We start from the raw sequence: 22,860 nt of genomic DNA on the forward strand, positions 1-22,860 counted from the left end.
CTGTCAAATAAATAAATAAATAAAATCTTAAAAAAAAAAAAAGTGATGAATCACAGACCTGTACCTCTGAAACAAATAATACATTATACGTTAAAAAAAAAAAAAAAAGAAGATAGTAGGAAGAGAAAAATGAAACGGGGGAAATTGGAGGAGGAGAGGAACCATGAGAGACTATGGACTCTGAGAAACAAACAGGGTTTTAGAGGGGAGGACTGGGGGGGTTGGGTTAGCCCGGTGATGGGTATTAAGGAGAGCACATATTGCATGGAGCACTGGGTGTTATACGCAAACAATGAATCATGGAACACTACATCAAAAATTAATGATGTAATGTATGGTGACTAACATAATAAAATAAAATTTTAAAAAAAGAATTTTTAAGCAAAATTAGAAAATAGCATTAAAAATACTAAATTCTTTTGGCTTATCTAAACGAAAAAGTTCTACTTTTCAACTATGAAGACCATACATACTTACTGTGTAAAGTTAGATTCAGAAGAACAAAAAAAGAAAATTAAACTACCTATAACTTTTCAGAAATAAACATTTTAGGGCACCTGGGTGGCTCAGTTGGTTAAGCGACTGCCTTCAGCTCAGGTCATGATCCTGGAGTCCCAGGATTGAGTCCCAAATCGGGCTCCCTGCTTGGCGGGAAGTCTGCTTCTCCCTCTGACCCTCCCCCATCTCATGCTCTCTCTCTTTCTCTCTCTCTCTCAAATAAATAAATAAGATCTTTAAAAAAAAGAAACATTTTGATGTATAATCCTTCAATCTTTTTTCTACAGAGATGTATACATAAAATGGTATTCTGCCATTTTCATAAGGCATTATCTGGTGAATATTTTCCCTCATCAAATTTTTTAAGGTAATGATTTTACTGGTGACATTTTTTTTCATCATATGATGTACAATAGTTTAACTAATCCTCTATTACTAGATACTTATTCTTTATTCTTTTTCACTTTTACAAAGAACACTAATATAAATTTGCACCTAAATCTTTTTAGGTTCCTCTGAAAGTTCCTTAGAGTAGATTCCTAAGTGGCAATATTAGGAAGGAAGGAAGGAAGGAAGGAAGGAAAGAAGGAAGGAAGGAAGGAAGGAAGGAAGGAAGGAAGGAAGGAAGGAAGGAAGGAAGGAAAGGAGGAAGGAAGGAAGGAAAGGAGGAAGGCGGGAGGAAGGGATTTAAGGATTTTTAAAATTTTGCAAAATTTCTCTCAGAAAGAATATGCCAAACTATTCCCATCTTGCTGCATTTTTATTTTTTCAATGTTAACACTCTACTAAAAATATTTTCATGTTTTTAGAATGTAGGTTAAGTGTCATTAAAACAAATCCTTGAAAGAAATTTCTAAGCCCTAATCAATTGTCAAGTTATTTTAATTGGTAAAATATTCTAATAAAACAATTAGGTAGGACAGGTCTGAGAAGTTTATTATATGATTTACAAGTATATCTCCCCTTAATTATATTTCCTTTTAAAAATAACTCTTTTACAAAAAAAAAAAAAAACCTTCAGACTAATATTAATAAGCGTTTCTAGAATACTTTTTAGGATAAGGTATGCCTGGTGTATTTCTTTTTTATTTATTTATTTTAAAAGATCTTTTAATTTATTTTGGAGAGAGAGAGAAAGAGCAAGAAGGAGAGGGAGAGAGAGAATCCTCAAGTGGACTCCCTGCTGAGCGTGGAGGCCAACATGGGGCTCAATCCCAGGACCCTGAGATCATGCACTGAGTGGAAACCAAGAGTCGGCTGCCTAACTGACAAGAGCCACCCACGAGCCCCATATTTCTTTTTTAAATAAGTTACTCTACTTAGAGGTACATCTTAAATTGAAAATCAAAACATTCTGGTTGAAGAAATGTAAGTAGAACACCTATAGTTTCTACATTTTAGTCTCTATTATAAAATTATAATAGATGTTTGTAATGGTGATGCTGGAAAACAAAACTAGGCCCCTTGACATATAGAATGAGTTCCATTATATTTAATAGAAGCCATAATTTCTCATGTTCATAAACATTCCATCATTAAACTTAACCATATTTTACAAAGTATAAATCCACACTTGAAAAAAAAAAGAAAATTCGAAAAACAAAAAGAGGAATCTTGTTTTCTATCACGCTTTCAAGGCAATGATAATTCTAAATATGGTAACTTATTTTAGTCTGTTACCATGGATGTAAACATCAATGTAAGATCAAAAATCAAGGGAACAGGGACACCTGGGTGGCTCAGTTGGTTAAGTGACTGCCTTCGGCTCAGGTCATGATCCTGGGACTCCAGGATTGAGTCCCACATCAGGCTCCCTGCTCAGCAGGGAGTCTGCTTCTCCCTCCGACCCTCCCCCATCTCGTGCTCTCCCTCTCATTCTCTCTCTCAAATAAATAAATAAAATCTTAAAAAAAATAAAATAAAAAAATAAATTGAATTAGCCAATGTATAGTACATCATTAGTTTCAGATGTAGTGTTCTATTTGTTATTTGCGTATAACACCCAGGGCTCATCACATCACGTGCCCTCCTTAATGCCCATCACCCAATTACCCCATTCCCCCCACCTCCCTTTCAGCAACCCTAAGTTTGTTGCTGTCTATAGTTAAAAGTCTCTCATGGTTTATCTCCCTCTCTGGTGACTTCCCATTCAGTTTTCCCTCCCTTACACTATGATCCTCTGCACTGTTTCTTATATTCCACATATGAGTGAAACCATATAATTGCCTTTCTCCATTTGACTTATTTCACTCAGCATAATACCCTCCAGTTCCATCCACATCAATGTAAATAGTAAGTATTTATCCTTTCTGATGGCTGGGTAATATTCCATTGTATATATAAACCACATCTTCTCAATCCATTCAACTGTCGATGGACATCTCGGCTCTCCACAGTTTGGCTATTGTGGACATTGTTGCTATGAACATTGGGGTGCATGTATCTTTGGGGTAAATACTGAGTAGTGCAACTGCTGGGTGGTAGGGTAGCTCTATTTTTAGCTTCTTGAGGAACCTCCATACTGTTTTCCAGAGTGGCTGTACCAGCTTGCATTCCCACCAACAGTGTAAGAGGGTTCCCCTTTCTCTGCATCCTTGCCAACATTTGGTGTTTCCTGTCTTGTTAATTTTTGCCATTTTAACTGGTGTAAGGAGGTATCTCATTGTGGTTTTGCTTTGTATTTCCCTGATGCCAAGGGAGGTGGAGCATTTTTTCATTTGTCTGTTGGCTATTTGTATGTCTTATTTGGAGAAATGTCTGTTCATGTCTTCTGCCCATTTCTTGACTGGATTCTTTGTTTTCTGGGTATTGAGTTTGATAAGTTCTTTATAGATCGTGGGCACTAGCCCTTTGTCTGATATGTCATTTGCAAAAATCTTCTCCCATTCCATAGGTTACCTTTTGGTTTTGTTGACTGTTTCCTTTGCTGTGCAGAAGCTTTTTATCTTGGTGAAGTCCCAATAGTTCATTTTTGCTTTTGTTTCCCTCGCCTTGGAGACGTGTCTAGCAAGAAGCTGCTGCAGCTGAGGTCAAAGAGGTTGCTGTCTGTGTTCTCCTCTAGGATTTTGATGGATTCCTGTCTCACATTAAGGTCTTTCATTCATTTTGAATTTATTTTAGTGTATGGTGTAAGAAAATGGTCCAGTTACATTCCTCTACATGCGGCTGTCCAATTTTCCCAGCACCATTTATTGAAGAGATTGTCTTTTTCGATTGGATATTCTTTCCTGCTCTGTCAAAGATAAGTTGACCATAGAGTTAATGGTGCATTTCTGGGTTCTCTATTCTGTTTGATTGATCTGTGTGTCTGTTTTTGTGCCAGTACCATACTCTCTTGACGATTACAGCTTTGTAATATAGTTTGAAGTCTGGCATTGTGATGCCACCAGCTTTAGTTTTCTTTTTCAACATTCCTCTGGCTATTTGGGGGCTTTTCTGGTTCCATACAAATTTTAGGATTGTTTGTTTCTGCTTTGTGAAAAAAGTTGATGGTGTTTTGATAGGGTTTGCACTGAATGTGTAGATTGCTCTGGGTAGCGTTGACATTTTAACAATATTTATTCTTCCAATCCATGAGCATGGAATATTTTTCCATTTCTTTGTGTCTTCCTCAATTTCTTTCATATGTGTTCTTAGTTTTAAGGGTACAGGTCCTTTACCTCTTTGGTTAGCTTTTCTCCCAGGTATCTTATGGGTTTTGGTGCAATTATAAATGGGATCGATTCCTTAATTTCTCTTTCTTCTGTCTCATTATTAGTATATAGAAGTGCAACTGATTTCTGTGCATTGATTTTATATATCCTGCCACGTTGCTGAATTGCTGTATGAGTTCTAGCAATTTTGGGGTGGAGTCTTTTGGTTTTCCACATGAAGTATCATGTCATCTGTGAAGTGAGACTTTGACTTCTTTGCCAATTTGAATGCCTTTTATTTCTTTTTGTTGTCTGATTGCTGAGGCTAGGACTTCTAGTAGTATGTTGAACAAGAGTGCTGAGAGTGGGCATCCCTTTCATGTTCCTAACCTTAGAGGAAAAGCTCTCAGTTTTTCCCCATTGAGAAAGATATTCACTGTGGGCTTTTCGTAGATGGCTTTTATGATATTGAGGTATGTTCCCTCTATCCCTACGCTACGGAGAGTTTTAATCAAGAAAGGATGCTGTAGTTTGTCAAATGCTTTTTCTGCATCTATTGAGAGGATCGTATGGTTCTTGTCCTTTCTTTTCTTAATGTGATGTATCACGTTGATTGATTTGCAGATGTTGAACCAACCTTGCAGCCCAGGAATAAATCGCACTTGGTCATGGTGAATAATCCTTTTAATGTATTGTTGGGTCTTATTGGCTAGTATCTTGGTGAGTATTTTGGCATCCATGTTCATCAAAGATATTGGTCTGTAGTTCTCCTTTTTGGTGGGGTCTTTGTCTGGTTTTGGGATCAAGGTATCTGGCCTCATTGAACAAGTTTGGAAGTTTTCCTTCTATTTCTGTTTTCTGAAACAGCTTCAGTAGAATAGCTATTACTTCTTCTTTAAATGTTTGGTAGAATTCCCCTGGGAAGCCATCTGGCCCTGAACTCTTGTTTTGGGGGAGGTTTTTTATTACTGCTTCAATTTCCTTGCTGGTTATGGGTCTGTTCAGATTTTCTATTTCTTCCTGTTTCAGTTTTGGTAGTTTGTTAATTTCCAGGAATGCATCCATTTCTTCCAGACTGCCTAGTTTGTTGGCATATAGTTGCTCATAATATGTTCTTAAAATTGTCTGTATTTCCTTGGTGTTGGTCATGATCTCTCCTCTTTCATTCATGATTTTATTAATTTGGGTCCTTTCTTTTTTCTTTTTGATAAGTCTAGCTAGGGGGTTATCAATCATATTAATTCTTTCAAAAAACCAGCTTCTAGTTTCGTTGATCTGTTCTACCGTTCTTCTGGTTTCTATTTCATTGATTTCTGCTCTGATCTTCATTATTTCACTTCTCCTGCTTGGTTTAGGTTTAATTTTCTGTTCTGTCTCCAGCTCCAGGTCCTAGGTGTAAGGTTACCTTGTGTATTTGATATTTTTGTAATTTTTTGAGAGAGGCTTGTATTGCAATGTATTTCCCTCTTAGGACCACCTTTGCTGTATCCCAAAGGTTTTGAACAGTTGTGTTTTCATTTTCACTAGTTTCCATGATTTTTTAAAAAAATTCTTTATTTCCTGGTTGACCTATTCATTCTTTAGTAGGATGCTCTTTAACCTCCAAGAGTTTGAGTTCCTTCCAAATTTCCTCCTGTGACTGAGTTCAAGTTTCAAAGCATTGTGGTCTGAAAATATGCAGGGAATAATCCCAGTCTTTTGGTCCTGGTTGAGACCTGATTTGTGACCCAGTATGTGATTTATTCTGGAGAAAGTTCCATGTGCACTCGAGAAGAATGTATATTCTGTTGCTTTAGGATGGAATGCCCTGTACATACCTGTGAAGTCCAACTGGTCTAGTGTGTCATTCAAAGCTCTTGTTTCCTTGTTGATCTGCTTAGATGATCTGTCCATTGCTATGAGTGGGGTGTTGAAGTCCCCTACTATTATTGTATTATTATGAATGTGTTTCTTTAATTTGGTTATTAATTGGTTGATATAATTGGCTGCTCCCAAATTAGGAGCATAAGTATTTATAGTTGTTAGATCTTCTTATTGAGTAGACCCTTTAAGTATGATATAGTGCTCCTCTTCATCTCTTACTACAGTCTTTGGTTTAAAATCTAATTTGTCTAATATGAGGATTGCTACCCCAACTTTCTTTTGAGGTCCATTAGCATAATAAATGGTTCTCCACCTCCTCACTTTCAATCTGGAAGTGTCTTTAGGTCTAAAATGAGTCTCCTGTAGACAGCATATGGATGGGTCTTCCATTTTTATCCAATCTGATACTCTGTGTCTTTTGACTGGAGCATTTAGCCCACTTACATTCAGAGTAACTATTGAAAGATACGAATTTAGTCTCATTGTATTACCTGTAAAGTCCCTGTTTCTGTAAACTGTCTCTGTTTCTTTCTGGTCTATGTTACTCTTTGGCTCTGTCTTCACTTACAGGATCCCCCTTAATAGTTCTTGCAGGGCTGGCTTGGTGGTCACATATTCTTTCAATTTCTATATGTTCTGGAAGCTCTTTACTGCTCCTTTCATTCTGAATGACAGCCTTGCTGGATAAAGTTTTCTTGGTTGCATGTTTTTCTTTTAGTACCCTGAATGTATCATGCCAGACCTTTCTGGCCTGCCAGATCTCTGTGGATAGGTCTGATGCCAGTCTAATGTTTCTACCCCTGTAGGTTAGGAACCTCTTGTCCTGAACTGCTTTCAGGATTTTCTCTTTATCTCTGAAATTTGCAAGCTTCACTATTATGTGTCAGGGTGTTGATCTATTTTTATTGATTTTAGGAGGGGTCCTCTCTACCTCTTGGACATGAATGCCTGTTTCCTTCTCCAGATTAGGGACATTCTCAGCTATGATTTACTCAAATATACCTTCTGGCCCTTTCTTCTCCCTCAGGCACCCCCAAAATTCTGATATTTTATGTGTTATGGCATTGCTGATTTCTTGAAGCCTCCCCTCTTAGTCCATTAGTTGTTTTTCTCTTTTCCCCAGCTTCCTTCCTTTCCATCAACTAGTTTTCTATGTCACTTACTCTCTCTTCTGCCTCATTTACCCTACCTGTTAGAGCATCTAATTTAAACTGCATCTCACAGCATTTTTAATTTGGCCTGATTAGATCTCATTTCTGCACTAAAAGATTCTCCAGTGTCTTTTATGTTTTCAAGCCCAGCTAGTAACTTTATAATTGTTACCCTGAATTCCATCTCCGACATTTTACTTATATCCACGTCAGTTAGATCTGTGGCAGAGAGTATTACCTCTGGTTCTTTCTTTTGTTGTGAATTCCTCCTTCTCGTCATTTTACCCAGAGAAGAATGGATGAACAAGTGAGTATTAGCAAAAATACCAACCACGGGGGCGCCTGGGTGGCTCAGTCATTAAGCATCTGCCTTCGGCTCAGGTCCTGGTCCCAGGGTCCTGGGTTCAAGCCCCGCATCAGGCTCCCTGCTTGGCAGGAAGCCTGCTTCTCCCTCTCCCACTCCCCCTGCTTGTGTTCCTTCTCTTGCAGTGTCTCTGACAAATAAATAAATAAAATCTTAAAAAAAAAAAACCCACAACCCAAGTGAAATACATACTAGAAAAATCCAAAGAGGTCAGAAACCAAAAAAGAAAAAGAAAAAAACAAAAACAAAAAAGGGGGGGAGCATGGGGAGGGGGAAGAGAGAATATAATCTCACAGGGTGGACAAAGTAGGGTGATCCACTTGGTCCTGAGGGTATTTTGGTCTGTGTGTTAGAAGAGACTAAATCCCAAAATTGTAAAGAAAGCAAAACTTACATATATACAAAATTAAAATTGAATAGAGTGAAAGGAAGCCAAAAATGAAGAATATATCTATAAAATGTAAATGTAAAAAAAAATGAAAGTTAAAAAAAAGACTTAAAAACAAAGAGCTGATAAAATAAGAAACTAGTTGAAAAGGGAAAAAAGAAAATAAATAAATGGAAAATTTTAAAGTGAAAGATATACAAATCATGAAAAAAAAACCTCAAATTCTATATACTATTTTCCCCTAGCACTGGAGTTTTACAGTTCTGTGTGGTCCGTAAACTTGCTATTCACCTGTTCTCCCAGTTGGTCTTCTGGGGGAGGGGCCTGCTGCGCTGACTCTCAGGTGTTTTTGCCTGGGCAGAGTTGCACGCCCCCTGGGGGCCGGGCTTGGTATAAGCTATTTTTGGTTGCTCTGTGTGGCTTTAGTTCCCTGAAGGCTTTCCGTGCCTCTTTAGAGGATCAAAATAAAAATGGCTGCACCCCATCTCCAGCCCCAGAGTGAAAAGATCATGGTCCCCTCTCCTCAGCAAACCCTCAGGGATAAGTGGTCTTCATGGTGTGCACCTACAACAATCCTCCAAGGGGAAGTCAGTTGCTGCATTTCTGCACTTTGCAGGGTCCTGCACAAAGAACGGTCACCTGATCATGTATGTACCCGGTCAGTCCCTCCTGGGGGAAGGCAGAGGGTCGCTGGTTAGTGTTCTTTACAGAGCCATCCCTCCCTCGCCCCCTGCACTGAGAGCTGTTGCCCTTTCCTGCACTCACACATACGCTTGGCCCCTCCCCAGGGAAGTTCCCTCCCCTGCTGTTAATCGTCCCATATCTCCCCACAGATTCACTTCTCTGCACCTCCTACCTTGCAAAAAGTGCTCACTTTTCTACTTGTAGAGTTCCTGAAATTCTTTTCTTACATCTCAGGTTGAATTCATGGGTGTTCAGAATGATTTAATAGTTATCTAGCTAAATTCAAGGGACCAGATGAAACAAGGTCTTCTACTCTTCCACCATCTTGCCTCTTCCACTTCATAGTTTTTTAAAGATAATCAAACATACTATTGATCTGTGGTTGCTTTTACATGTCTAAATGTGTACTTGAAATTAATATATACTATTTAACACAAACTATATTCCTTCCTTTCCTTCATGCCAAAGGAAGACAGAAAAAGGAAATAATTACTATACATAATGACATTCCTTTTTTAAAAAGCTAAGATAAAAACAACAATATAAATTTTTTTTAAAAGATTTTATTTATTTATTTGATAGAGACTCAGCAAGAGAGGGAACACAAGTAGGGGGAGTGGGAGAGGGAGAAGCAGGCTTCCCGCTGAGCAGGGAGCCCGATGAGGGGCTGATCCCTGGACCCTGGGATCAAGACCTGAGCGGAAGGAAGACACTTAACAACTGAGCCACCCAGGCACCCAACAGTACAGACTTTTTAAAACGATTTTATTTATTTGACAGAGATAGAGAGGGCATGAATATAAGTAGGGGGAGCGGCAAAGGGAGAGGGAGAAGCAGGCTCCCTGCTAAGCAGGGAGTTTGAGATGGGGCTTCATCCCAGGACCCCGAGATCATGACCTGAACCAAAGGCAGACACTTAACCAACTGAGCCACCCAGGTGCCCCAACAGTACAACTTTTTAAAAAGAATCAGATCCTCTTACTTTTACTCATTACATAGAGACAATACTATATAACTTTAAGAAACTCTAGAAAAATCATATAACTAGGTATATTATACATATACATTATATTATAGATGGAAAGCTTAAGGAGAGCTAGAAAAATATAATAATTCATCTTGGAACACAATAAATGGTACATATATCTGCGGGTATAGTTACACAGATCTCCAGACGACATTCATTTTTAAATAAAATTGCTTAATACTAGGAAGAAGCAGAGATTTTTCAGTCAATGCATTACCTTTTTCCTTTCCAGTCATTCCTCAAATAAGAATTCTTTCACAGAATGTTAGAGCTGAAAGGATCCCTAGAAACCATCTGCCAGTAGTTTTCAACATGGAGTATACCTCAACCCTTGCTCAGAAATGCAGGGTTGCTTTTGGATGTGATAGTGACTGGGAAATGCTACTGGCATTAGGGGTGCTAAACACCCTGTAATGCGCAAGAGAGTCCTTCATAATAAAGATTTATCCAGCCCAAATGCCAGTAGTATACCCACTGAGAAATACTGACTTAATTCTCCACTTTGAAGATGCAGCCACTTAGGGCCAGAGATGTTAAGTGACTTACTCGAGGCTACACAGCTGGATCTAGAACCCAGGTTCTCATTCTCTTGTTCTAATCCTCGTTCAATGAATAAAATGACAATAGAAAACCACAGAAAACCAAGAATCAATTATATGTTAATACATAAACATTATCAAAACATTGGTCATACATTAATATTTGAAATTGAAGTAAAACTGCAATTAACTAAAATATTAATATCCTTTTCAAATTTTTTTCCATCCTAAGAAATAGTTTCCTTTCAGATAAATCATTTTTCAAAAATCCATCACAGTTAAAAGAAAGAGGAGTAAATCAACTGACTACGGTTACCAAATAAAACATGTTTTGAATGGGAAATTACATGGTTTCTGATGGTTTCAGAAAAACTTAATATCCTATAGTCTAGCACTAATCTTCTCTTCTAACCATGAAGAAATTTATCACAGCAAAAAGAACACTGAACTAAAAATCCAAAGGACTCGACACTAATCGTCACTCTGAGGTATAGGTAACCAGTTGCCATATCTTGAACATGTCACAAACCTCTAGATCTATTCCATGTTACATAAAATGAGTTTAGGTCCTGTGATCCTTTCTAGATCTAAGATTTTTATTCTGTATTTCTTCCTTATTGCATAACAAGTAGGGTTTAAAAAAAATACAGAGCTATCAACTAAATATTCACAAAAAAGCACCCTACAGTGAGCAGGGATACAACTAAAGACTGAGTCTCAAAAGGTGATCACTGACTCCTATTAATTTAGTTATTGTTCAGCAACACCTTACCTCCTACTGATATCTGTCATCATCTATAGAATCATTATCATTCCTTTTTCCCTACACTGTCCTAAAAATAAAGGCTAAGTAAACACTCTTCAGAATACTTCAAAATTATTCTTAAAAAGACATTTGCATTGGGGTGCCTAGGAGGCTCAGTCAGTTAAGCATCTGACTCTTGATTTCAGCTCAGGTCATGATCTCAGGGTCGTGAGATTGAGCACTTCATCGGACCTCCACGCTAGGCGTGGAGCCTGCTTAAGATTCTCTCTCTCCTTTTCCCTCTGCCCCTCCCACCCCCACACTCTCTCAAGCTCTCTCTAACAAAAAACAACAACAATAAAAAGACATTAGCATTTAAACATTTAACTTCTACATATACACAGAGATGAAAACTTTTTAATTTTAAAATTACATCAGAACTGGTCAAATAGAATATACTGCGGGATTTTTTACAGAAAATGTACTAATCTGTTAATATGTGTATGTATGTACACACACTGTGCCTCTACATTTCTCTTAACCTCTTACAGACTGGTCTTTACTCTTGACAGTGTATATACATCCTAAGAAAACTGAGTTGCATTTAACCTTTATTCTTACAAAATTTCAATTATTCTATAAAATATTTTTGATACTTTTTCATACATGTGTTATACTTCTTAGGCAATATATCTATATTAAATAGCAATCAAAATAAAATAGGGACAGAGATATAGTTTTTATTTCTCCTTCCCTTCCCTTATCTTTCTCTTTCTTTCATACACACACATGGACATGCACACAACATAATTCCTCCAACCAGTACATGCAACACAAGTTAGATATCAAGCTGAATGGAAACTGAATCTAAAAAAAATTCATGAATGACTTTAAAATAAGACTTTCAAAATATTCAAGAATATACTTTAAAAATGTATTTCCCTTTTTTTTTTTTTTTTTTATTCATGAGAGACAGAGCGAGAGAGAAAGGCAGAGGGAGAAGCAGGCTCCCAAGGAGCAGGGAGCCCGATGCGGGACTCGATCCCAGGACCCTGAGATCATGACCTGAGCCAAAGGCAGACGCTTAACCATCTGAGCCACCCAGGCGCCCCATAAAAATGTATTTCCCTGAAGTTCAGTTACTTAAATACAGTTTCTCCTTACAATATTCTGAAGATTTTTTCTGTGTGTGGTCCTTTTTTCCTACTCATGCATCCTAAAGAAATTCATAATTTTTGTTGCTTCTTATGTCTCACTTCCTCAGTTATTTCAACAATTTTTTTTTTGAGAGAGAGAGAGAGACTGAGCACGTGGGGGCGAGGGGGGAGGAGCAGAGTGTGAGAGAGAGAGAGAATCTTAAGAAGGCTCCACAACCAGCACGGAGTCCGGCACAGGGCTCAATCTCACGACCCTGAGATCATGACCTGAGCTGAAATCAAGAGTCCGATGCTTAACTGACTGAACCACCCAGGTGCCCCATTTCAATAATTTTAAAAATATGTTATTTAAATATAACTAAATATAAGTGGTTTTATGTCTTGTTAAGGTTATAAATTTAATCCTTCAGTTAATTAAACAGGCAATTATTATTCCATCCACAAAGACTAGGATTAGATAACAAAAATACTCTGTAGACAGTCTAAAACACTGGTGCAAAAAACAAAGGTTATCATTACAACCAAAACATTCTATTTCAAACAGGCAAGAAGTTCTGTCAAATAGATGCTTTGCTATTTGCAATAACATCTGACAATCAATCAATACTGTTAAGATTGTACTATACCAAAACTATCAGGGGTCTCTGCTGATGATACCTTCTTCGCTTGCTTCACAATGGCAATCTCGGGTTTGGGATATCTGCATGCTAAAAATATTGTAAAATCAAAATGTATTCAAGTGATAAAGTAAATAAAATATGTATAAATAAAAAATGTATATGAAATTTTGAAGTGAAGCATTCTAGAACACAGGCAGTCCTTACTTGGCACAGTAGTGTGGGGTCATAAAAATGACAATGCAAGATGAAACCATAAAGCCTTAATACCAATGGGGAAAATTACAATTGTTCTATGACCTTTAAAATTTTTTTCTTTTCTTTTTTTTTTTTTTAAAGATTTTTTATTTATTTATTTGAGAGAGAGAGAATGAGAGAGAGAGCACATGAGAGGGGGGAGGGTCAGAGGGAGAAGCAGACTCCCTGCCGAGCAGGGAGCCCGATGCGGGACTCGATCCAGGGACTCCGGGATCATGACCTGAGCCGAAGGCAGTCGCTTAACCAACTGAGCCACCCAGGTGCCCTAAAATTTTTTTCAAAACAATAAAAATTCTCTTGCCAACAGTTATGAACATAAAGGGAAATTTAAAATAGTAAAACTAATGTATGATCAATTTTCATTTCTTTGCTGTACTTTCATCTTTTTTGGTCAATTCTCTTTTGATTACCCATTTTTTTAAAACATCTCATGGGTTTATCACTATGAGACAAGAAGGCAATGCAAACTACACATTTTGCTATCTCTGTGTGAACTGACCAACAGATTAAGTAGTGACCAATCACTGAGAGACTGAAAGAGTGATATGATTGGCCATGATAATGATGTACATCTGTTGTTACACAGTGCTTTGTAGAAGGCAAAGTTTGTACTTTGTAGAATTACTCACAGTTAATATACTGTAGTAAATAAAATTTGAACTGTGTTGTTGGGAACTGCTGTTATGTAACTAAAACATAGTCACTGAAATTGGTGCATTTGGGAACCATGCAAAGCAAGGAATGCCTATAATAATAAAAAAAATGGATTATTTAATGAAATGGGCATAAATCCAGGGAAAAAATAGGGTATTAGAATTTCATATATATTTTTTCTACATATGTAAATTAATGGCAAATAAAAGGAACAAGATTCTCTCCCTTAGAAGTTAAATGTTTTCCACTTAAATCACTTAATTTACTATCATTTGACTATCAGTGAAAGAATACCTAACATATAATGAAGCAAGGTTCAGTGATCGAATCTTATGTTTAAAAGTAAAATACTTGTATCATAAATCAGCTGGCAAAACTTTTTAAAATGTGCATTCATTGCTGTAAAAAAAAAAGTTCTTAAAGGTTACTAAAAAACAAAAACAAAAAAAAAAACAAACTTTGCAGAAAATAGTCCCTAATCTCAAGGATATACAAACATATATGAGATGATTAGAGGAAGAAAAAAATACATATAAGTTTCCAAAAGGGAAAAATTATAGCCTTAAGAAGTGGGAGACAGCCTCCAGGAAGAGGTTTTGAGTCTGGCCTTAAAGCACGGCAAGGATTTAAATAAGTGAGGGGAGGGAGGTTTCCCTTTTCCTTCCCATACAATTCAGTCTAAAAGCCATAAGGTGGGAATCAGTGAGGTAGGCATTTGTGTGGGAGGCAGAACAGGGTCTCAGAGCTCAAGGGGGAGGGAGGAAGTGTTCACACGGGGGGTCAGTCTGGCACAATCTGTCAGAACCCAAAGAGGGTAAGAAAGGCTTCCCCATGGTAAAAGAGAGGGGATGTGGCTCAGGGTGTCAGTGCCAGAGCTAGGGTGATAAGGGCATCTATATAGGAGTATGCTGGCAGTGGTGGTGATGGAATATTGGTGACATATAGAAAGAGTGATCTAAATAATAAATATATTAAAGGTAATGGGAGACAAACCATGAGAGACTATGGACTCTGAGAAACAACTGAGGGTTCTAGAGGGGAGGGGGTGGGGGGATGGGTTAGCCTGGTGATGGGTATTAAAGAGGGCACGTTCTGCATGGAGCACTGGGTGTTATATGCAAACAATGAATCATGGAACACTACATCAAAAACTAATGATGTGATTAACATAACAATAAAAATTTTTTAAAAACTAATGATGTAATGTATGGTGAGTAACATAACATAATAAAATAAAAATAAATAAATAAAGGTAATGGGAGTCAGGTATTTTTTCATCATAGAATAGAGTTAGAAATACGGGAAGAGAGAAAACTAGAATGTACGCTGTAGTGCTGGATCAGAATTGAAGAAATTGCTATCAACTCTCATTTTATAATATAGACAGAGAAATAGAAATATAAATGATATTTATTACATATATAAATACATATATTCATATATTCACTAGCTCTGTCCATGATAGGGGTGGAAATAGCAACACCCTAATAACTATGAGCACATCTAATGCCCAGATCTTGGTTTCTAAATACCATTCTACACTAAAGAAACAAGGGCTCCGTAACAATGGCTGATTCCAGAGCTAGGGCAGAAAAAGTCCAAGAGGAACCTGGAACATCTTATGGTGCAGAAAATAAGGAAAAAGGAAATGTTCAAAAAAAAAAAAAAAAGAAGAGTAATGGGGATATGTCAAAAAGACAAAGAAGTCAGCTTGAGGGGGTTCCCATTGGTGAAGTATGGAACAATTAGAGGATCAAAAATGATAGTAATAAATTATAAACCATTAAACAGAAAAAGAATCCATGAGTATATATTGATATAAATTAATAATTGAGTTGATGAGGAATGGAATATTTCATAGACTCAAAGTACCTCTCCACAAAATATTTATCAGACAGATACCACTTTTGTCAAATGTTCAGAGAAAATGGCTACCCTGGAAATGGTTAACATGACCAGGGAAAAATTAAAATCATGGGCAACTGATAGGATGAAAAAGAACATAACACCACTTCTATGATATTCCTCCCAAAGATGCAAAACTGGAATCTATTCATGAGGAAAGAGACAAAACTAAATGGAAGTACATGCTACAAATTAACTGGTCTGTAATCTCAAAAGTGCTAAGGTCATGAAGATCAGGTCAAGACTGAGGAACTGTTCCAGATGGAAGGAAATTAAAGATGTAACAACTAAATGCAACATGTGACTTTGGACTGGATCTTTTTGTTGTAAAGGAACATGAATGGGAGAACTGATGAAAGTGAATTACTTCAGAATATTTAGATGGTAGTACATATTACACTGTGGCTATATAAGGCAATGTTCTCATTTGTAGGAAACACAAGCCAAAGTATTCCAGCTGTAGTGGACATTGCAATGCATAGTCAGTCCTTAAGTGCTGGAATTCCTGCCAAGAGACAGCTCTCAGTGGTCAGTCATCAGAGGAGACTGCCTCAGCCAAAGAATGTTGCTTCATCCAAGGCTCTGTACCTTGTCCACATCCAATAAATAGCTCATTTTTACAGAGGTAGAGGCCCAGACCTCTCACCCAGCTCAGAACAAAACTGAAGGGTCATCCCATCTGTAGAACTCTCCACAAGGTAAACTGAGGCTTCCACTGAGACTGCATCACTTTACTTGTACCTCTGCCCAAACCTACTTCCTTCCCTTCCCTTTCAAAGATGAGGATTTCAATAGCATTCCCCAATAAAACTTCCCGCATGCTAATCTTTGATTCAGAGACTGCTTCCCACAGAACTCAACCTATGAGAGAGATGATATGGCATCATGTCAGCAACTTATTCTCAAATGACTCAGGAGAAAGAAACTCTGTACTATACTTGAAACTCTGAGATTTGTTATATAAATATATGGAAAGAGATAAATCTGAGATTGTTTCAAATTTTTATTTTATTTTTTAAAGATTTATTTCTTTGAGAGAAAGAGTGCATGAGCAGGGGAGGGGCAGAGGGAGAGGGAGAGAAGCGGATTCCCACTGTGCGCGGAGTCCAGCGTGGGGCTTGATCTCATGACCCTGAGATCATGACCTGAGCGAAATCAAGAGTCGGATGCTCAACTGACTGAGCCACCCAGGCACCCCATGTTTCAAAATTTCAGAAGCAATACAAAATTAAGCAGGGAAAACACAGGAAGAACAGAATGAAGAAAAGCAACAGAAAAAAATAACAGTAGGGGCATGGTACACTAAAGAAATGAGACTAACCAATGGACAGTATATTCAAGGTATTCGTGGAAAATGAAATAGATGAACAAAAAAGAATACATTACAGCATTCATAACCAAAAAGTGATCATTGTAGAACTATAAAATCAGTGTTAATGATTTACATTTTTGCTAATGTTTAAGAAGCCCCTTTTAAGCAGGAAAAAAGCTAGGATAATGTTTTTCAAACCATAGATCTTAGTCACAAACAAATGCAAAATTCTGCCAGCTCACAAAATGTGCCACATCTTACATTATCACTCTTACATGTTTACCTGTTTTCTTTCATAATTCAAACATCCACATGACCTCAACTCTTTCCAACCTTAAAAACAAAAACAAAAACACCTTCTATAACCTTGCACTCAATGGACCTGTAGCATTGAAATCACTGCAAACTTGTTAGAAATGCAGAATTTTAGGTCCCACTTCAAACCTACTGAAACAGAATCTGCATTTCAATAGGAGTTCAGATGATTTTATATGTACATTAAGCTTTGTAAAGCAGGGCTCTAGTTTCCACTGTGGGATGTAGAAAGCCGCAAAGAGCTTTGCTCTCACCATTAGGATGAAACAAAGTCACACTAAATTCAAATGCATGACTTATTCTGAACCTATCAGAGAACTCAAGTCACAGAGCAAACAACAAGAGGAAGGCACCTGCAAGGACAGAGGGGACTTGCTTAGTTGCAACAGATGCAACCAGATACCATAAGAAGAATAAGCTAGAACAGTAAGGGAACAAGTGAAGGCAGAGTAAGGGCTGGGGGTACAGTGTGAAGGTACAAGGGTATGCATAAACTGGAAGAACCTGCACCTTCTTGCAGGTTCTTTGACCAGAAATCCCACCAGATGCAAAAAATATGAGAGAGAGCCCTAATAAAGTGTTCATTGTGGTGTAGACCTGGAGGAAGGGAAAAACAATTGTGCAGGAAGAACATGAAACTCTACCTAGATCCTTTTTCAATCTGTCTTACGAGTCAAAAGCCTCAAATTGTAAGAAGAGCAAAAATACTATTACTCTTGGGGCAGGTAGGGTGACCAACTGTCCGGTTCGCCCAAGACTGTCTCAGTCTTAGCACTGAAATTCCACATCCCAGGAAAAAGTGTTCCCTCTATCTCTTAGGCATTTTAATCTGAAAAATAGTTTTCAATCATCTTTTTTATTTCTACAAAAATTTTAATGGAACTGCAGAAAAAAAAAAAAAGATGTTGATAACTTGTAAAAATCTGTAACTTGTAAGAATGTGAATTTCTGAAAAAATGAAATAGTTAAAGCTTTATGTAAATATAATAAAACACAGAATTTCAATTAAGATATATTACAACTGGGGCGCATGGGTGGCTCGCTCTCTCTCTGTCAAATAAATAAATAAAATCTTTTTTTTAAATATATATTACAATTGAACCGTGTTATAATGGTAAAAGCTGGTATCTTGTAGGTACTGGTTCTAAGAAAATACAGATAATATAAAAATTAAACAAATCTACAAAAAAAGTTTCCATTAGTAAAGTTTAAAGGCATAATATACAACACAGTTTTCAAAAAACTTTATTTTTTTTAAAGATTTTATTTATTTATTTGAGAGAGAGAGAGAAAGAGAGGGAAAACACAGAGGGAGAGTAAGAAGGAGAAGCAGACTCCCAGCTGAGCAGAGAGCCCAACGTGGGACTCGATCCCAGGATCCTGGGATCATGATCCAAGCCAAAGGCAGATGTTTAACTGACTGAGCCCCCTAGGTGCCCACAACTGCTTATTAATTTAATCTTATCTTGATATATGTGAATCATTTTTTTTGGTACCATCTGAAATTGGCTTTTGGAAATTTGAATTTATATAGCATGAGAATAATGTCCCTGATGGACTAGAATTCTACAGGACTGTCTGTAAGAAATGAGTATACTAGTAATAAATATTTAACTTAAGTTCAGACTTCTGACCTATAAGAGATAATCTCAGATAAACTTAAGCTACTATCCAACATGTCCTGCCCTCCATATCCAAAGTTCCCTTTAGGAGTTAAATCCTTCCTGGGGCACCTGGGTGGCGCTGTCAGTCAAAGTGTCTGACTTGGTTTCAGCTCAGGTCTGATCTCAGGGTTGTGGGATCGGCCCGCACGGGGCTCTGCACTACGCGGAGTCTGCTTGAGTTTCTCTCTCCCTCTCCCTCTGCCTCCCCTCCACCCTCCTTCTCTCAAATAAACAAATCTTTAAAAAAAAAAAGGAGTTGAATCCTTCCTTATTGATACTCCTTCAACCAACTAAAATCTGGCTTCTCCCCACAGAGATCTTATAAGACTGCTTCTGACAAAGACCTCAGTCTCTTTTATGTTTTTAAATCCAACAGACCTCTTTCTTTTTCCCCACAGTCTTCCTCTTACTTGATCTATCTAAAGTATCAAATTATTCCCTCTTTCTTGAAATACTTTCTTCTTCACTTTTCTTCTGGGATACACTATTCTTGATATTTTTCCTATCTTTGTGAACATTCCTTCTTGGCCTACTCCTAGTTCTGGTTCTTCTTCCTCTTCCCCTCCAATAAACTTTGGTGTTTTTCATAGTTCTCTCCTTGATCTTCTTCTCTTTCCACTCTACTTAATCTCCCTGGCCTTAGTTGCTAAATATATGGGTAGGATTCCCAAATTTGCATCTTACCTTGGAGCTCCAGGGTTCATACAGCCAGTTAACTATTGGGTATCTTTATATATTGTTATCTCACAAATACCCAACACCAAAGAAGCTAAAAATGAACGCAACTTCTCCGTTCCAAAATCTGCTTGGGACCCTGCATGGCCCCTTCCATTGTAAAGAATTATCACTATCTTGTCAATGGCTCAAACCAGAAATCTGAGGATCATCTTTGGTTCACCTTTTTATTTCATAACCCTGTCATCAAATACCTATTCTATTGTTCAGTTAAATGTTTTATTATTTAACTCCTAAATAAACTCTCTTGAATATGTCTACCTCTTTCCAACCTTATTTCCACTAGCCTAGTTCAGGTCTCTATTATCTTTCTTTGATTTCTGCAAAGTTCTCCTAACTAATTGCCTCACTTCTACCTCTAGTCTAATCCCCCTACTATCCCTTCTTTGTGCTATATGCAGAGTGATCTTTCTAAACTGCAAATACGATGGCATTATTCATGATAGTTTACCTCCACCACCCTGTGCACACACCCCTGGATCCACCTACCTCTAACTGAGTTCTAGATTTCAACTTGAATGTTATTTTCTGTAAGGTAATGTCATCCCCTCTGCATTTTCCAGCTCCCCAGTCATCCCTCCAATGCACTTCAATGCACTGTAAACCCTATCACAGCACTTAACACAATGCATTATAATTTCAAGCTAAACTATCTCCTATCTTCTCTAAAACATAAACTTCATAATTTTAAGAATCCTATCAAGTGCCTCAACAGTGTCTGGGAAGTACACAGTAGGACCTCAAACTGTTAAATAAAAAAATTTTAATAAAATGTCAAGCACTAAAATGGCGAAAATTGGCATGAATTTCTCTAAAATTTTACCTGGAGGTTTTATAACTAGTACTAGTTACTCAATCAAAAATAACATAAATGATTGTAAAGTTGTATAATTAGGTTCCACAGTTATGAAGCAAGTGAAAGACATCTCTCTGGCATTTAAGGGAGTTATACTGATTTCATAGGATTTTTTAGAAGAGGAAACTTAGTATACATTATTTTTAAATGCACTACAGAGCTGGTAGAGATCTTAGAGATTATATAATTAAACCTATGTTACAGTTATGAGAGAACAAGTCTAAAAAAAATAAGTGACTTATAAGCCCAAGGTGTTCCTTCCATTACAGAAAATGGACTAGTAGAATTAAGATATATATAAAATACAGTGTAGTGAAGCAAAAATTTCCTGCCCCCTTCTAGGTCCTTTTAGCTAGACTAAGAATCAAATTGACACGAGGCATATTAGCAGAAGAAAATAAAATTTAACTTTATTATGTATGGGGAATCCACAGAGATGTGGTGGTTCAGTTGATTAAACAACTGTCTTTGGCTCAGGTCATGATCCCAGGGTCCTGGGATGGAGCCCCATGGCGGGCTCCCTGCTCAGCAGGGAGCCTGCTTCTCCCTCTCCCTCTGCCTGCCACTCCCCCTGCTTGTGCTCTCTCTCCCTCTCTCCCTCTCTGTCAAATAAATAAATAAAATCTTTAAAACTTAAAAAAAAAAAAAAGAAATTCCAAAGACAGGCAAAATGACGTATACATGTCATTCAGAACTAAGAAAAAAAGGGTAGGGGTCTGGGACTTCAAAGGGAAGGAATGCAATTTGCAAAAAGATAAAAAAGAGTAAATGTTTGGTAAACAAATGTTTGCTGGGCCACTCAGAAACAATGGGACACAGGAGACTTAGAGCCAACAAGCCTTGCCAGGTTCCTCCGTCTACAATACCTAGCTTATATCATAATGTAGTTCTCTACGGTGATAGCTCTCTTCCTGGAGCAGGTCCTCTATCTAAATTTTTTTAGGCAGCTGTGGGGGAGGTAAAGAGCCTTTCCTAAATCTGCTGGGTTTTAATTGTTTTTAACTTAAAAATAATCTTCATGCCAAAGTGGGGCAGCCTGACCTTGGCCTCTATAACACTAACACACACACACACACACACACACTTCATGTTATTAAAACAATTCGTTTCTTTTATACTACATACTATAATTAATGTATAATTAATTTCAATAAATAAGTTACAAATAAGTGTAAGGGTCAGCAAACTATGGCCTGCAGGTCAAATCCAGCCAGTTTTTTATATAGCCATTAAGCTAAAAATTATTTTACATTTTTAAATAGTTTGAAGAACAGCCCTCAACTACTATTATCAAACACGGAATGGCTATGGAAATTAGCTGTGGCCATGATAATATTTCTTAAGGAATTCAACCCAAAACAGCATTTAAATGTGAAATATTAAACAGTAGTCATTGGAAGACAACTAATGTTGTTTGAATCACAAGTAATGTTAAGCTGCTTTATATCCTTCCCTTACTGTTAAAAGTTAAAACAAGAGGCAGGATCTTCATTTCCACACAAATATGTAGCAGTTTCATTTTCCTAGCTCAAACCACAATTCCAGCAGCATTCTTCAAACCTCAATGCAAGATCTGTATTTCAAAATCCATTTAACTGTGCAATTGAGGAGCTTCTACCTACCACAAATTGGAAGGGATTAATCTACAATGTAATATGTGAAAAGACAAATATCAGGAGAAAAATCTAATAGAATTCCAAAAAATGTCTTCTAAGCAATCAGTACATTCAATTTAAAATCATAAGCTTACAGACTGATGCCAATATTTGGAGGTACCTAACCATGTAAAAAGACATTTTCAAAGATGAAATATATAAAATCCCATTATAGACTGGCATTAACACATAATATCTACAATTAATTTTGACAATAAGGAACACTAATATTGAACCCTAATTAAGCTAAATGTTATCCTCCAAAAAGAATTCCATCTTCATTAGAAGACCTGTATTTAAAAAAAAAAACTCTACTGAAGTATTTTATTACATTTTTAATTTTGCCAATTAAAAATATCTGTGGAAATCTGTTTTCTCTCTTACACAAATACTATATAATATCCTCAATTTTGCCTTTTGGTCTACAGTACCTAAAATATTTACAATCTGGCCCTTTAAAAAAAGTTTGCCAACGTCTATTCTGTAAAGAAGCTAAATTGCTTTTTAATTTCTAAAAGACTAATACTGAAATTAAGACTAAGTAGTGTTTTCAGTAATTCTCTATTCAACCTATTCAAATATGTCCCCCCACCAAAGAGATGTTTCCAAGGTCACCAGTAACCTCCTTGTAAACAAATTCTATCTTACCAGCCCTCTCAGCAACATACATCATAGCAGATCATTTCCTCATTCTTGGCTTCAAAACTCTTTGCTTTTCCTATTTCACTGGATGCCCCTCCTCACAGTCTTCTTTGCTGGCTCCTACTCTTTTGACTTTGAAACTCTGGAGCTTCACAGTCTCAATCATGGGCTTTTTCCTCTTCTCTATCTAAAGGTCAGC

General features: G+C 37.2%; 1 protein-coding gene across 7 annotated transcripts in view; it reads right to left on the bottom strand.

The window, feature by feature from the left end:
* TMEM65 (transmembrane protein 65) overlaps positions 1–22,860 on the bottom strand; it is a 121,089-nt gene that overhangs the window by 86,919 nt on the left and 11,310 nt on the right. For 5 of the 7 annotated variants that reach the window (XM_081816518.1, XM_081816517.1, XM_081816519.1 and 2 more), the window contains exon 2: positions 12,675–12,755. The exons of the other annotated variants lie outside the window; for them this stretch is intronic. In XM_081816518.1, coding sequence (XP_081672644.1) covers positions 12,675–12,755 — 81 coding nt within the window. The remainder of the gene's footprint in view (positions 1–12,674; positions 12,756–22,860) is intronic. 7 annotated transcript variants of the gene reach the window in all.

This window comes from Leptonychotes weddellii, chromosome 4 (genome assembly GCF_054177405.1).
Source record: "Leptonychotes weddellii isolate Sample4059 chromosome 4, ASM5417740v2, whole genome shotgun sequence".
Lineage (NCBI taxonomy): Eukaryota > Metazoa > Chordata > Mammalia > Carnivora > Phocidae > Leptonychotes > Leptonychotes weddellii.